The sequence below is a fragment of the Magnusiomyces paraingens genome, assembly GCF_902498895.1.
Source record: "Magnusiomyces paraingens strain CBS 517.90 genome assembly, contig: contig2, whole genome shotgun sequence".
Taxonomy (NCBI): domain Eukaryota; kingdom Fungi; phylum Ascomycota; class Dipodascomycetes; order Dipodascales; family Dipodascaceae; genus Magnusiomyces; species Magnusiomyces paraingens.
Window position 1 is genome coordinate 4,705,669 of NW_022474068.1, and position 13,942 is coordinate 4,719,610.

The 13,942-nt window shown below is 36.4% G+C and overlaps 4 protein-coding genes across 4 annotated transcripts; 2 read left to right on the forward strand and 2 right to left on the reverse strand.

The window, feature by feature from the left end:
• Positions 1-426: 426 nt before the first annotated feature.
• On the reverse strand, positions 427-4,785 carry SAPINGB_P003223 (uncharacterized protein; the record flags this gene model as incomplete). Its single annotated transcript, XM_031997941.1, has 1 exon — positions 427-4,785. One exon carries the CDS (start codon positions 4,783-4,785, stop codon positions 427-429), a length of 4,359 nt encoding a protein of 1,452 aa, XP_031853832.1.
• A 2,337-nt stretch (positions 4,786-7,122) lies between these two features.
• SAPINGB_P003224 (uncharacterized protein) lies at positions 7,123-8,390 on the forward strand (the record flags this gene model as incomplete). Its single annotated transcript, XM_031997942.1, has 3 exons — positions 7,123-7,221; positions 7,368-7,408; positions 7,502-8,390. The coding sequence occupies 3 exons, from the start codon at positions 7,123-7,125 to the stop codon at positions 8,388-8,390; spliced, it is 1,029 nt and encodes a 342-aa protein (XP_031853833.1).
• Positions 8,391-8,689: 299 nt separating this feature from the next.
• Positions 8,690-10,613, reverse strand: SAPINGB_P003225 (uncharacterized protein; the record flags this gene model as incomplete). Its single annotated transcript, XM_031997943.1, has 2 exons — positions 8,690-9,705; positions 10,412-10,613. 2 exons carry the CDS (start codon positions 10,611-10,613, stop codon positions 8,690-8,692), a joined length of 1,218 nt encoding a protein of 405 aa, XP_031853834.1.
• Positions 10,614-11,692: 1,079 nt separating this feature from the next.
• SAPINGB_P003226 (uncharacterized protein) lies at positions 11,693-13,531 on the forward strand (the record flags this gene model as incomplete). The annotated part of the gene is made up of 1 exon (XM_031997944.1): positions 11,693-13,531. The coding sequence occupies one exon, from the start codon at positions 11,693-11,695 to the stop codon at positions 13,529-13,531; it is 1,839 nt and encodes a 612-aa protein (XP_031853835.1).
• Positions 13,532-13,942: the final 411 nt, after the last annotated feature.

Here is a 13,942-nt window from a genome sequence, read left to right on the forward strand (position 1 = left end):
GGAATTCAGTATAATTAAGAGATTTTCTTTTTTTTTTTACTGTTGTATTACCAGTATTTTTTTTTGGATCGGCAAGCTATTTATTTAAGTTCATAATATTGTTTTTTTTTTTTTTTTTTATATTCACAAGATGATATTCTCATAGTCAAATTTTCATAATGTTAAATTCTATCTTTTTTAATCATTTCAAACCATTTTTTCTCGTTTTCTTTCTTGTTCAAATTCAATTATTTTACCTTTCTTTTTATACTTTTTTTTTTTTTACTTTTGTTAATTTGATCAGACATAATGGGCATAAGCAGACTTGACAACACGATTCCCAACAAGCTGTGCCTGTATAAAACGTGCTTATATATTTATATTTGTAAATTATTTTAAATGAAAGAAAGAAAAAAAAAAAAAAAAAAAAAAAAAAAACCTAAGCTATTATACATTTCGTGCAGACTCAGGGGGAGGTCCTGTAAAATAAGAAGCTAGAGATGACTCAAACTCCCAAGTCCAATTGGAAAACCAATCAAGACTCACAACCGGATCAACAAACGGCATGGTAGGGTCATTAGGATCCACCGAATCCGAGGGCACTGCCGACGGATTTGATGTGGCTGCGGGAACATGTGAGGGTCCCGATCTAAGGGCAGCTGAAGAGTCTGATGACGTGTTGGATAACGGGGGGTCAAAAATGACTTCAGAAGAAGAAATGTGTATGGCGACTTGCTGTTGTTGTTGCTGTTGTTGTTGCTGTTGTTGTGATGGTTGCTGTTGTTGCGGTTGCAGTTGCGGTTGTTGTTGTTGTTGTTGTTGCGGTTGCGGTTCCGATAGCGGTTGTGGTAGTAACTGTGAGACCACGGGTGCTGCCGAAGTTCCTGCTCGTTCGGTTTGCGCCTCCACCACAGGTTTCTGAGGGTTCCCCTTTTCATCTACAAAACCCATGTCAAAGAACCGAATGTTATTGATACTCGACTCCCCATGGTCAATACCAATTTCCTTGAGTCTGCGCTGAGACTCTTGCATGCGAGTGAGTAACATGTGATTAAGTGTTTTAAGAGACCATAAACACTCCTTGGCCATCACAAACCGGCCATCCTCTGCAATGAGCGTGACCTTGCGAATAACTTTGGCCAGTTCAGCCGTCATTTTGTTGAGCTGGATATTGTTACTAATGAAAAGCAAGCATACACACCCTGTGCAAAAAAGACTCGAAAGTGTGTACCACCATGGGGCAAGCAATTGCTTTTCACGCTCTAAAATGTCAGTAACTATGTTGACTCCAGTAATGGCATCTGTTAGAATCTTAACATCCGGGTACCGGTCACCCATATCCTTGTCAACTAGCGAAAAGATGGAGCGCATATAAATGAAGAAAATGAAATTGTAGTATGTGAGTCTGACATGTGCCACAAGACCAATTGGGTACCGCGTGTTGCCAATACGATGATCGTCTGCTAGGTTAAGTTCACGCATTGAATTGTTCCACTCCAACAAGTTTTGTGCAGTTTCCTTTACCTTTTCTTCAGGCATGCGGAAATCCGTATCAAAGCACAAATCGCGTATTGTGTGGCCAAGCATAATGAGTCCATATGTCAAGGGTGACTGCCACCCATTGTCTTTATATGTTTGTGGGACTGAGTATGCAAGCTGGTCTTCAAGAAAATGAAACGTTCTGCAGAAATCAACACAGAGACTGCGTTCAAGTGAAAAACATGACCACAATGCACTGCGGCGTTTCAAATGGTCATAGTCACTAAGATAAACTTCAAATGATGTGCGTTTGTGAAGACCCATGCCTTGAACCATGCGAGCAGCTTGACATAGGGAACTCCAAGCGGCCGGTTGACGATAACAAGCGCGGACATAAAAAGTAATAAGAAGCCAGCCTTGGATAATCTCTGTGCTTTCCCATTCAAAACTAAAGGCTTGGATCGTCGACAATGCGTCATCAAAAAGCTTTTCTTCCAACCCTGACTCGTACTCTTTGCGATCAATAACCTCGGAAAATCGCATTGCAGTTGCACAGGCCACATATAAATTTGCCATGAATAGCCGGCACTCACGCTTATCAGTGGTAGCGAGAAACGCTTCATATTGTTTCATAAACATGGGCTCATGTATGATTGAATAGAGGGGATTGATGTTTATGAAAAAGTATTTGAGAAGGTACCTTGTGGTAGTATCATCAAGAAGCTCGACTCCTGGATCCAGGCTTCGAGCTTTAAGAAAGTGCGAGCCTGCCATGTTCCAGCCGTAGAGCTGGACGCGCGGGACACTAACTTTTTCGCGAGCGCGCTCAGAAATTGAATTGTAGAGGGAAAGCCCAAATTGATGAGGCAGAAAGTTTAGGTATCTGCGAGAATAGCGAAGCTTGGAAAAGTAGTGAGTTGGGAAGGGAGCCTTGCGCATCTTGTACACGTCAAGCATTTGAGAAATATCAGAAATTTTTTCAATCTGGCGGTTTCGTTCAGAGAGATTATCTTTTTCATTATTTATTGAAGAAGATGAAGATGAAAATGAAGAAGAAGAAGAAGAAGAAGAAGAAGATGATGATGCTTGAGAAGCAAATGTGTTGTTAATAGCTGAAGCTACTTGGGCAATCTGGGATGAGATATTAGAAAGACAAGTCTCAAGGTCTGTAGAAATAAACCCGCTGGTCCGGTCTGAAGGAGACTCTGGAGAATCGTCTTCACCATTAGTAACACTGAGGCTGCGTTTGCGACTCTGCGACTGACTATAAGTATTACTATTTGTATTACTGCTAGAAGAACTTGCTGCTGGTGTTTCCTCATAGACTAGGTTTGTGATAGCAGGAATGCTTGCCAGGTTTTGTTGAGAGGGAGATGATGGTGACATGTTATTGTGTCTGTTATGGTCTGGAGATGTTGCTCCTGGGCTATTGTAGGATTTAATTACTCCAGTAGAGGAAGAGGCAGAGCGCACAAAGGAAGATGGGGTGTAGAGGCATGCAGATTTAGTTTTTTTACATGCAACACAAGGGTATCTGCCGTCGCATTTTGTTTTACGACGTTTGCATCGGTCGCAAGCTTTGGCGACCCGTATTCTGTTTTTTCCAGAGGGGAGGAGCGAAGAAGGGGACGAGATAGAAGAAGCAGAATTAGCTGTTGACGAAGTGTTCTGATTTTGGTCTAAAGATTCTGAGGAGCCGCTGGGGATAGGCATTGCATTTGTTCTTTTAGATGATGAGAAATTAGAAGAAGAGGTTGATGGTGGTTGTGTTGAAGAGTTTGTGGTAGTAGATGAAGAAGAAGAAGAAGAAGAAGAAGAAGAAGAAGAATAAGAAGAAGAAGAAGAAGAAGAAGAAGAAGAAGAAGTTGGGTAGAGACGGGTAGATGATGATGATGATGATGGTGATGATGCAGCAGGAGTAAAATTAGTCACTGCGGATATTACGTCAGATGGGGGTGAGGGTGAATTATTGTGGTGGTGGTGAGTTTGTGGAGGTGGCTGGTTTAGGGCCGGTAACGGAGATAAGGCAACGGTTCGCTGCCCGGAGCTAAGTGGGAGAGTCACGGCAGAGACCGAGGAAATTGTAATGGAGACAGAAGATGGGGGAGAAGAAGAAGATGGAGAAGAAATAAACCCTGCATGAGAACCCCCCGCAGGCCCAGTAAAGGAACAACTTCCGGAGGAGGAGGAGGAGGATGATTGGGTTATTTGTTGTGTTAGTGGTGGGGCAGTGGCTCGAGAGGCTAGTCTTTGATCATGATGAGGTTTACGAATATTTGCAGTAGTGAAAGGAGGTAAAATAGATGGAGATGAGGAGGTCGATAAAGAATTTGTTGAAATTGGTGTTGATTTTGAATAAGATGGGTCTGAAGAAGAGGAATAAGAACCTGGAGTGTCAAAAGCTGAAAGTCCGGAAGAAGAAGAAGAAGTAGGGAGAGGAGAGGATGAAGTAGATGCTGGATTAGAAGAAGTAGCTGAAGAGTATCCAGGAGGTCTTGAAGAGACTTGTGAGATTCCCGGTAAATACTGTTGCTGCCGCTGCCGCTGCTGCTGTTGCTGTTGCTGCTGTTGCTGTTGCTGTTGCTGCTGCTGTTGTTGTTGTTGTTGTTGTTGTTGTTGTTGTTGTTGTTGTTGTTGTTGTTGTTGTTGTTGTTGTTGTTGTTGTTGTTGTTGTTGTTGTTGTTGTTGTTGTTGTTGTTGTTGTTGTTGTTGTTGTTGTTGTTGTTGTTGTTGTTGTTGTTGTTGTTGTTGTTGTTGTTGTTGTTGTTGTTGTTGTTGTTGTTGTTGTTGTTGTTGTTGTTGTTGTTGTTGTTGTTGTTGTTGTTGTTGTTGTTGTTGAGAACCTGAAGTCTCTGGAGAAAGCATAGACTGCGGTTGAGTTAACTCTGGGGCAGATTGAGATTGCTGGAGATGGATTGGTGGGAGAACAATAGGTGAGGATGAAGGATCCTGAGTTATTGGAGGGGCCAATGGCAAATATTTATTATTGGATTTTGGACTGGAAAGCCATGGAGGTTTATACTGTTGATGGTGTTGGTGATATTGTCCTGATGTAAGTCCCGAGAAAAGAGTTTGAGTAAGTTGGTGTTTGCTTTCATTGCTAGAAGATGGTTGATTGTTGATGATAGTGAGTGGTTCTAAAATAAGCTGTTGTGGTGTGTGTATTGGTGGGGGTGGAAATGATTGTAATCGCTGTAATGGAGATAGTTGATGGTGTTGTTTATGGTGTTGTTGTTGATTTTGATTTTGATTTTGATGTGAGGATTGGTGCACTGGAGAGTTACTTGGAGAAGAAGCTGCTGCAGGACGGGAGCGGCTGGGTGGCATTTCTGAACATTTGAATTAGAACTAGTCAAATATATATTAAAATGGAAATGAAATGGAGGGAGGGGAAAAAAAAAAATGGTGGAGAAAGATTATAATAATAATGATTGACAATAATAATAGATTTTGAAAAAATAAACTGACGATATTAAAGATTATTTGAAAAAGTAAAAAAGTAAAAAAGTAAAAAAGTAAAAAAAGAAAAAGAAATTAAATATTTGAGTTACCCCAAAATGAAAAAAAATATATTAAAAATGAATTAAATTAAAAATAAAAATTTATAAAAAATTAATAAAAAATGTAGATTTTTTTTTTTTTTTTTTCATAGCACGAGCTTTAGCTTCACAATCACATAAAAATACAAATATTATGAAAAAAAAGGAGAATTTCTTAATTACTAACAAATGATAATCAAAAAAAAAAATATATATATATATATATATCTGCCCATTAATGATAATAACAAACAAAACAAACAGCACTGTATTTTCTACTTTTTCTGTAGCCATTTGCCGCAGCTATCCGCCAGATTTCAATTTACTCCCTTTTTTTTTTTTCTTTAAACTACTCATTTATAAATATATATATATATATATATATATATATAAATATGGCTTCTGCGGAAGCCATCGCCCGACGAAATCATCTACAAAATAGATACTAATTAGTATATTTTAGTATTTTAGTATTTTAGTATTATAATTAGTATAATGTATATACAAGTTAATGAGCTGATGACTCAAAAGTATGACTACGATTAGTAATTACTGCGGTCATCGCTCGAAGAGTTTCCAAAAAAAAAGCCCCCTTGTAAGAATTGAGCGAGCACTTTCTCCATTACTTATTTAGGAAATAAGCCGTGAAGAAAAATCGGTGATTCGGTTCTTCTAACTACCGGACTTTAGTAAACAAGACAGTTTATAATTATGTTAAAAGTATTGTTTTTTTTTTTTTTTTTTTTTGGAGAGGGAGGGGTTTATTATAATTTAATTAACAATTTACAGATTACTTTAACTATAAGTTTATTTATTTTAATATTAGTTAATGTTAACTATGATCATGTGATTCATAAATAGATGAAAGAAACTTTACGATGACGTAATTATTTTCCCACAACCTCTTCCGGAAAAGATATGTTCCGACTATTTTTTATCGGGACTTTAAAAAAAAAAAAAAAACTTTATTCTTATGGTGATATAAATATACCAATTCTTGGGGGGGAGTTTTTTTTTTTTTTTAAAAAAAAAAAATAAGATACCGGGTCTGCTCCGGTCATACATTTTTTTTTTTTTTTTTTCAATCTTACGCATGAATATTAACTAAAAGACCCGTCGTTTAATTAACTCATTTCAATTTTCAATTTTTAATTTTAATAATTTTAATAAGTTTAAAAGAAAACTAAAATAAAACTTTTATTTATTCTTTCTATTTTTCTTTTTTTTAAAAAAAAAAAAAAATTAGATAAATTTATATAACCCAAGACTTATATATTTATATTTATTTATATATATATTTTTAACCAACCACCTCATTCTTAACATTCTTCTTTCTTCCTTCTTCATATTTTTCATTTTCACTTTCATATTCTTTTATATTTTGAAATCATTTACTTAGTATATAAGCCATAAGCTAGTAAAAGATTACAAGTTCTTTCATTTTTTTTTTAGCTTACGTCTGTCAATTATTATTAATTTTTTTTTTTCAAAGCCTCGTTTAGAAAAAAGAAAAAATCAAAAAAAAAAAATTTCTATATAAAAAGAAAACACTCTTCCTCGGGTCATTCACATTTCTCCGTTCCATTTTAAAAAAAAATAAAAAAAAGTCCTCCTTTTTTTATTTTTATTTTTTTTTCTTTCCAATTTAAATTTTAAAAAAAAACATTCTTACTTTTTCTTCATAACTAATAATAATAATAATAATAATAATATTATTATTATTTTAATTTATCTTTATATCTTTAACTTTTTTTAAACTTTGGTTTATACTTTTTTTTATAGTTGCTTCATAATATAAACACACTCAAATTTCACTCATTGTTTGCGACTTAATTTAATTGCTCTTCATCTTTTATTTATTTTTTTTTATTTTTTTATTTTTTTCTTCCTTTCTTTCTTCTTCTTTATTTTTAATTCCTATATTCATTTATTCATTTATTCATTCATTTCATTTAAAATTTCTTTTTTTTTTTTTTTTTTTTTTGCCCATGTTCTGACACCAAAATCACGAAAAAAAAAAAAAAAAAAAAAATAAAAAAAATAAAAATAAAAATACCTCTGCACACAAGTCCCACTTAAAACCTTCCCTCCCAATAACCATTCATCACCAATCTTAATAATAATAATGTTCCGCGTCTTTGGACATTGGCAAATCCCTTTAGTCTGTGCAATTGTCTGGTGGGGGATGCTCATCGCCATGCTTGCAGTCTGGAGTGCTCAAGGTGTAAGTTAACTGTAACTCTCAATCCCCTTTAACCAAAAAAAAAAAAAAAAAAAAATTTAAATCCCGCGTTTTGAACATGTAATTTGACTAAATGACTAAAACTAATGACCATATTCTTGTTTACCAAAAAAACCCATCTCTTTTAGAAACCAAAATACGGAACTGATCGTAAAGACGTCGTTTTAGTGTAAGTTTCAAAAATAAAAATAAAAATAAATAAAAATACCATTCTAGGAACCCATAAATTAACACTCTGTGTTTTTTTTTTTTTTTTTTTCAGTTACATTTCAGATATTGGTGCATGGTCGCTCCAAGCACTTTTCATAGCTTGTGCATCAGTCCAAGCACCGTTTTTCATCCTTGCGCTTGCCGCAGAACGTTACCTGCGCCATGCAGGCCGACTTCCTCCTAACCTACGGCGTCGTGAAAAACTTTTTGCCGCAATCGCCATTATTCTTTCTATCCCAGGACAAGTCGGTATTATCCTTGTTGCAGTCTTTAATACTGTCAAACATCATACCCTCCACTTTTCAATGCTTATCATGTTTCTTGTCTGTACAGGTGTCTCAGTTCTTTTTACCATTCTTGAGTTTGGTTTCCTTGACTATTCTTATGCCCATGCTCGTCGTCTACGTGTGTCATATATGCTCAAGGCCTTTTGGCTTATCATTGCCATCATTTTAGCCATTTGTTTTGCTGCTCTAAACCGTTCTTCTAAGGACGTTGCAGCTGCTGTTTTTGAATGGTTTTTGGCCTTTTTCTACGGAATGTACTTACTTATTCTTTCTTACGACTTGTTCCCAGCATTTAAATCATATTCTAGTGCAAATGCAATTGAATCAGGAATTGATCGAACTCTTTTTAGAGTCACTTCTTGGTGGCTTCCTCACCGTATAAAAACTTCAGCACTTGCACATCCTCCATTGGAAAAGGATTTTGTTGAAACAGACTCTGACCCGGCATTATCAGCAGATGTTCGTCCTTCTACAACACCTACTTTTACTTCATCTTCAAATAATAATAATGCCGCAAATAATATTCCTTTGGAAATCCCAACACCTGATTGTGGAGACGCACAAAGACCTTCCTTAGGAGACAGGGTTTATGAAAATAGACGAAATATGACACAAGTCCCAACAGACGAAACTAATCGATTCCAAACAAGCTAACTCCAATGGTTAAGCCATTATCTCAATTATTTTTAGCTTTGTTTCTTAATTGGTTTTTAATTGGTTTTTTTGTTTGTTTGTCTTTTCTTGTTTTTTCGTTAACTTGTTTACTTGCATTATTTTTGTTTCTTGCATACTCTCGCTTATTTTTGTATAAATTTCTTATATCCCAATTGGGAAATTTCATTGATTTTTTTTTTTTTTTTTTTTTTTTCAAATAAATTGCATATTTTTAATTTTTGAATTTTTTTTTTGAATTTTTTTCATCTAAACAAAAAATTTACATTTTATCTAAACACTTACTCGGAAATAACAAAACTCCAAGGGTGCTCAATCTCACCATACTGAATTTGAGAAATCCACTCAGCAACCTGCTCCGTCAAAGGACCAGTCTGCTTGCCGGGCTGAAGAGGAACATTAATGTTCTTGTCATGGAAGCCAATCTCCTTAATGGGGGAAACAACAGCAGCAGTACCAGAACCAAAGGCCTCCACAAGCTCACCCTTGGCCTCACGCTCAATAATCTCGTGGATAGTGCAGTATCTCTCGCTGACAATCCACTCCTTGGGGTCAAGACGCTCGCGAGCCAACTGGAGAATGGACTCACGGGTAACACCCTCCAAGATGGTGCCGTCCAGCGGCGCAGTCACAAGCTCCTTCTTGCCAGTGGCCTTGTCCTCAAACACGAAAAACACATTCATGGTACCGACCTCGGTGACCTTGCCCTCAGGACCAAACAACCAGAGGTTTTGCTGGTAGCCACGCTCAGCAGCCTCACGCTGGGGCTTGACGCAGGGAGCGTAGTTGGCACCAAGCTTCTTGTCACCGGTACCGCCGGGCCAAGCACGGGTGGCGTAGTCGGTGGCCTCGAGACGAACAGCCTTGAAGCCGGTGGGGTAGTAAGGGCCAACGGGGGAGGCAATGACGTAGAAGAGAGCCTTTGTAGGGATATGGACACCAAGCCCGGCCTGGGTACCAATGAGGGTAGGGCGGAGGTAGAGAGAGTAGCCCTTCTTCTTGGGGATGAAGTCCTTTTCGAGCTTGACAAAATCGCTAATGAGCTTAAGCATAGTTTCAGTGTCAAAAGTTGGGAGACAGATACGGTCAGCAGACTTGTTCATGCGGATCATGTTACGGTCAGGACGGAAGATGCGAATCTTGTCGTCCTTGTCAACGTAAGCCTTGAGGCCCTCAAAGCACTCAAAAGCGTAGTGGAGCACAATGGCAGAGGGGTCAAGACTGAGGTTATGGAAGGGTGTGATTTCAGGAGCGAGCCAGCCATCCTTATCGTTCCACTCAATGGTGAGCATGTGGTCTGAATGAAAAACATTGAGGTTAGTATGTGGGTGGAAGGAATATGTATGTAGGTAGACAAAAGTATGTAATTGTGTGATTGAGTAATTGTGCAATTGTGTGATTGTATGTGGGTATGTAAAGATTGAAAAAGAGGGGTAAAGGTAAACGACGGCAAATATTTTAATTGGAGATTGAGGAAAAAAATGAAAAAATAAAAAAATAAAAAAAAATTTTTCATTCAAAGTCACAGGGAACGTTGAAAGACTAAAAGTGAAAAATAAGCGGGTATTATTTAGAGGTTGATTGATAACCGTGGATAGCCAGATGATTAGAGGGGAGTGTTCTCGAGAGGGTAATCTATCAGAAAAAGAAATAGAAAAAATAAGAGCCATTTATAATAAAAGCGCATAAAAAAAAAAGAGTCATCAATATATAAGGAAGAAAAGGGGCAGATTAAAAAGTCAAATTCATTAAAAATCGAATCAAATCAAAATATTAATCTGAATAAAAAAAAATTATTAATGAAGTTAACAATTGAGAATTGAGAATAGCCAAAATTGATAATCTGAATTGTAACTCATTTAAATCTTTTTCCATTCTAAGAAATCTAAGAAAAATCCTTTTGCAATCATATCTGTGTATCTTTTATAAATCTCAAATTGACAAACACAAACACAAACACAAATCATTAAATCATTTAAAAATACAACAATAAAAAAACTTACCAGTGAAAGTCTGACCAAAGATAAGCTCTTCAGGAGGAGGAAGCTTCTTAGGAGTGGTAGTCTTGGTGATCTTAAGCTTGGAGATATCAATGGGAGAAGGAGGGGCCAAGCCTGAAACAGCAGCTGTAGAGGTGGCAAGGTTGCGAGTAGCACTAGGCACTGCGGCCTTAAGTGTGCTGGAAAGAGCAGCGCGAGCAGCCATTTGAAATGGATGGGAAAGAATTGAAAAAAAAAAAAAAAGGTGGGAAGATGGAAGAGAAGATTTTTATTTGTGAAAAAGAAAGAAAGGAAAAAAAAGTGAAAAATTTCAAAAAAAAAAATAAAAATTAAAAAATTTTATGTGGAGGGGGGATTGATGAATATTTATATGTTTGTGATATTTTTAAAAAAGAACTTTGTAGACTAACTGACTGACTGATTGACTAACTGACTGATTTTATTATCGGCGACATCGGGCAAGGGAACGTCGGCAATTTTTAAAGAAAAAAAAAAAAAAAAAAAAAAAAAAAAAAAAAAAAAAAAAAAGAGCGCTTGTATGTGTGTGTATGTGTGGCTACAACTTAGTTGGCTGTGTATGTGTGTGGGGGGGGAGGGAAGGAAGTTTACCACTTAAAGTGCAAAGAGGAATTTTTTTTGTTTGTTTGCGATGGCTTCCTTCCCCCGGCAAAATAATAAAAAAACGGTAAAAAAAAAAAAAAAAAATATATATATATATATATATATATATATAAGATGAGTCATGATTAGTAATTAATGAGACATATTTTGTTTCAGATCACTAACATCTAATGTAACAGAAAATTATTTGTAACACGTTTATGTAACAAATAAATAATAATAATAATAATAATAATACTTGAAACTTAATATTTAGTACTTAAGATATTTATATTTTTTTCTTCAATCACCTTTACTTGTTGTGATGGGTCCTGTCAGTCAAAAAATCTACACATACAAAGGCCCCTTTTTTTTTTTTCTTTCTTTTTTTCTCCACCAAAAAAAAAAAAAAAAAAAAAAGGACGTCCCCTTTTGGGTTTTACAATTACAATTTACTACTTTTACTACCACCACCACCACCACCATCATCTTTATATTTATTTTATTTATAAATTTTTTTTTACTTAGAATTCAATAATAAACCTTCTTCTTTATCAATCAATTCTTCTCATTAGAATAGAATATTGCCACCTCTTTTAATTCCATATATAAAAAAAAAACCAATCTTTTTTTTTTCCTCTTTATTTTTTTACAAACCTTTTCATTCTTCTTACCTTTCCCTAAATGGTTTTATCAGGTGTCTTAATGGATGCCTCTTCTGCAACCTCAACTTCAGACCTAATCCCTTCTTCGGCTTCATCTTCTGCATCTGCATCCTCCTCGACCTCTACTGCATCAACTACTTCATCAACTACTTCATCATCTGCTTCATCATCTGCTTCATCATCTGCTTCATCTGCTTCATCTGCTTCATCTACATCTTCTTACCTTTTTGATGGCTTGCCTTCAACTCTTCAACAACCCAATCCTCAAACTAAACATTTCCCTATGGCCTCTCAAGATCAGGCCAACCCCCAATCACAATCACCCATACCATACAGATTTACACCTTTATCATCTTCCTCATCTCAAACTAACTCAGAAGCTGAGTACCAAGAAAATGAACTCCAAGCTATTCTTCAGTTAAAATCGCTTTCCTTTTCACAGCAACAACAGCAACAACAGCAGCAGCCACAGAAGCCGCTTCATGGAATCTTTGGACAACAACAACAGCAACAACAAATTGCACTGCCGGTTTCAAAAGCCTCTTTATATCCCTCATATAACTCTCAAAACTATCAGCAACAACAACAACAACAACAACAACAACAACAGTCGCAACCTACTGGTCTCTGGCAACCTCCACGAATACCAACGGTCTCCTACTCACCACTATCATCTTTGCCCTGCGATAACAATACCCCAGCAAATGACCCATCAAACGTAAACAATAATAATAATAATAATAATAATAATAATAATAATAACAATAGCCCAGTAGATGATGACCTCGACATGTCAGATGTCGAGGATGATGACAATGAAACAACCCCAGCAGAAACAAGTCTTGACTGCATCTCAAACACTTCTCTAGATGGAATACCTCCCACCTTAAACAACAACAGCCCTTACGCTACCTCATCACCACGGGTCCCGGCTTCTTCTTCCGCATCCCTATCCTCTCTCTCTTCATTCCAAGCTGATCCTCCCGATGTTCCGGCACTCTCGAGCCGCAGCGCGAGCTCACAAAGCCTTCAATCTTCCTTAATCTCATCAAAACAAACACAAATACACTCTCATATTCATCACCACTCCCATCATATCCAGTCTCCAACCCCTGCTTACCTCCAACACAATCAAAACCATCATTCACACCATTCACATCATTCACACCACCCAAATTCACTTTCTTCTTCTCCATCATCATCCTCTTCATCAACAACAACAACAACATCTTCATCATCATCTTCTTCTTCTGGCATTTCTTCAGACCGCACCAACCTCCTCAAAGACCGATTTATCTACTACGGACCCAAATCGGAAAAATACAAGGCATCGGCGCATCTGCGGCGTCAGGAACAAATTCGTGACTATTATAACAACAAGGGCTCTTCCTCTTACTCCTCAAGCGGCTCTGCAAGTAAGATTTCTAAAAAAGTGCCGGCCACGCCTACCCGCATCCGCAGCAGTAGCATTACCAGTAATGGAACAAACAATAACAATTCCATTATAAATACAAATACAAATACAAATACAAATACAAATACAAATACAAATGGAAACAATAATAACAATAATACCATTAACATTAACATTAACAATAATAATAATAGCATGGCTTCAGTCAACATGGCAATTAACGGATCCTCTTCTCCAAAAGCCCAAGGCTTGCTTTCATCCTCACCACGCAACTTGTTTGGACCTCTAGGAGGTTCACCCCCATTTTTGGCTTCCTCGTCACCTCCAAACTTATCTTCCAGCAGCAATTCTACAACTCCACTTTCTATTTCACCTGCATCTTTTACATCTTCTTCGTCTTCTTTTAAAAAGAAACCCCGTAGAACTGTTCGGTTTAATGTTTAAACCGAGTATTTTTTTTTTCATTCTTCTTTTTCTTTTCCTTTTGGATTACATATATGATACAACTTATTTGTTTATGACCTACTTATATACTATATATATACAATTTTTTTTTTATATAAATATCTATATTATTCTTTTGATATAAGCATTTTGAAAAATCTTTTATAAGACCAAAAAAAAAAAAAAAAAAAAAGGTCCTTTATAGACAAATTTTGATCTGTTAAGTTTCAACATATGGAAATCAAATTTATTGGTTATAAAAAAAATATCTCCTCGGTTTCGAAATTCTCCACCTTCCCCTTCCCCCACCATAAAATTTTAAATTATCAAACCGACAATTCTCGGTTCTTTTTTTTTTTTTTTTTTTTCTCTCTCTCTTCTTTTCTTCTCAACACCACCCAATTCCTTTAT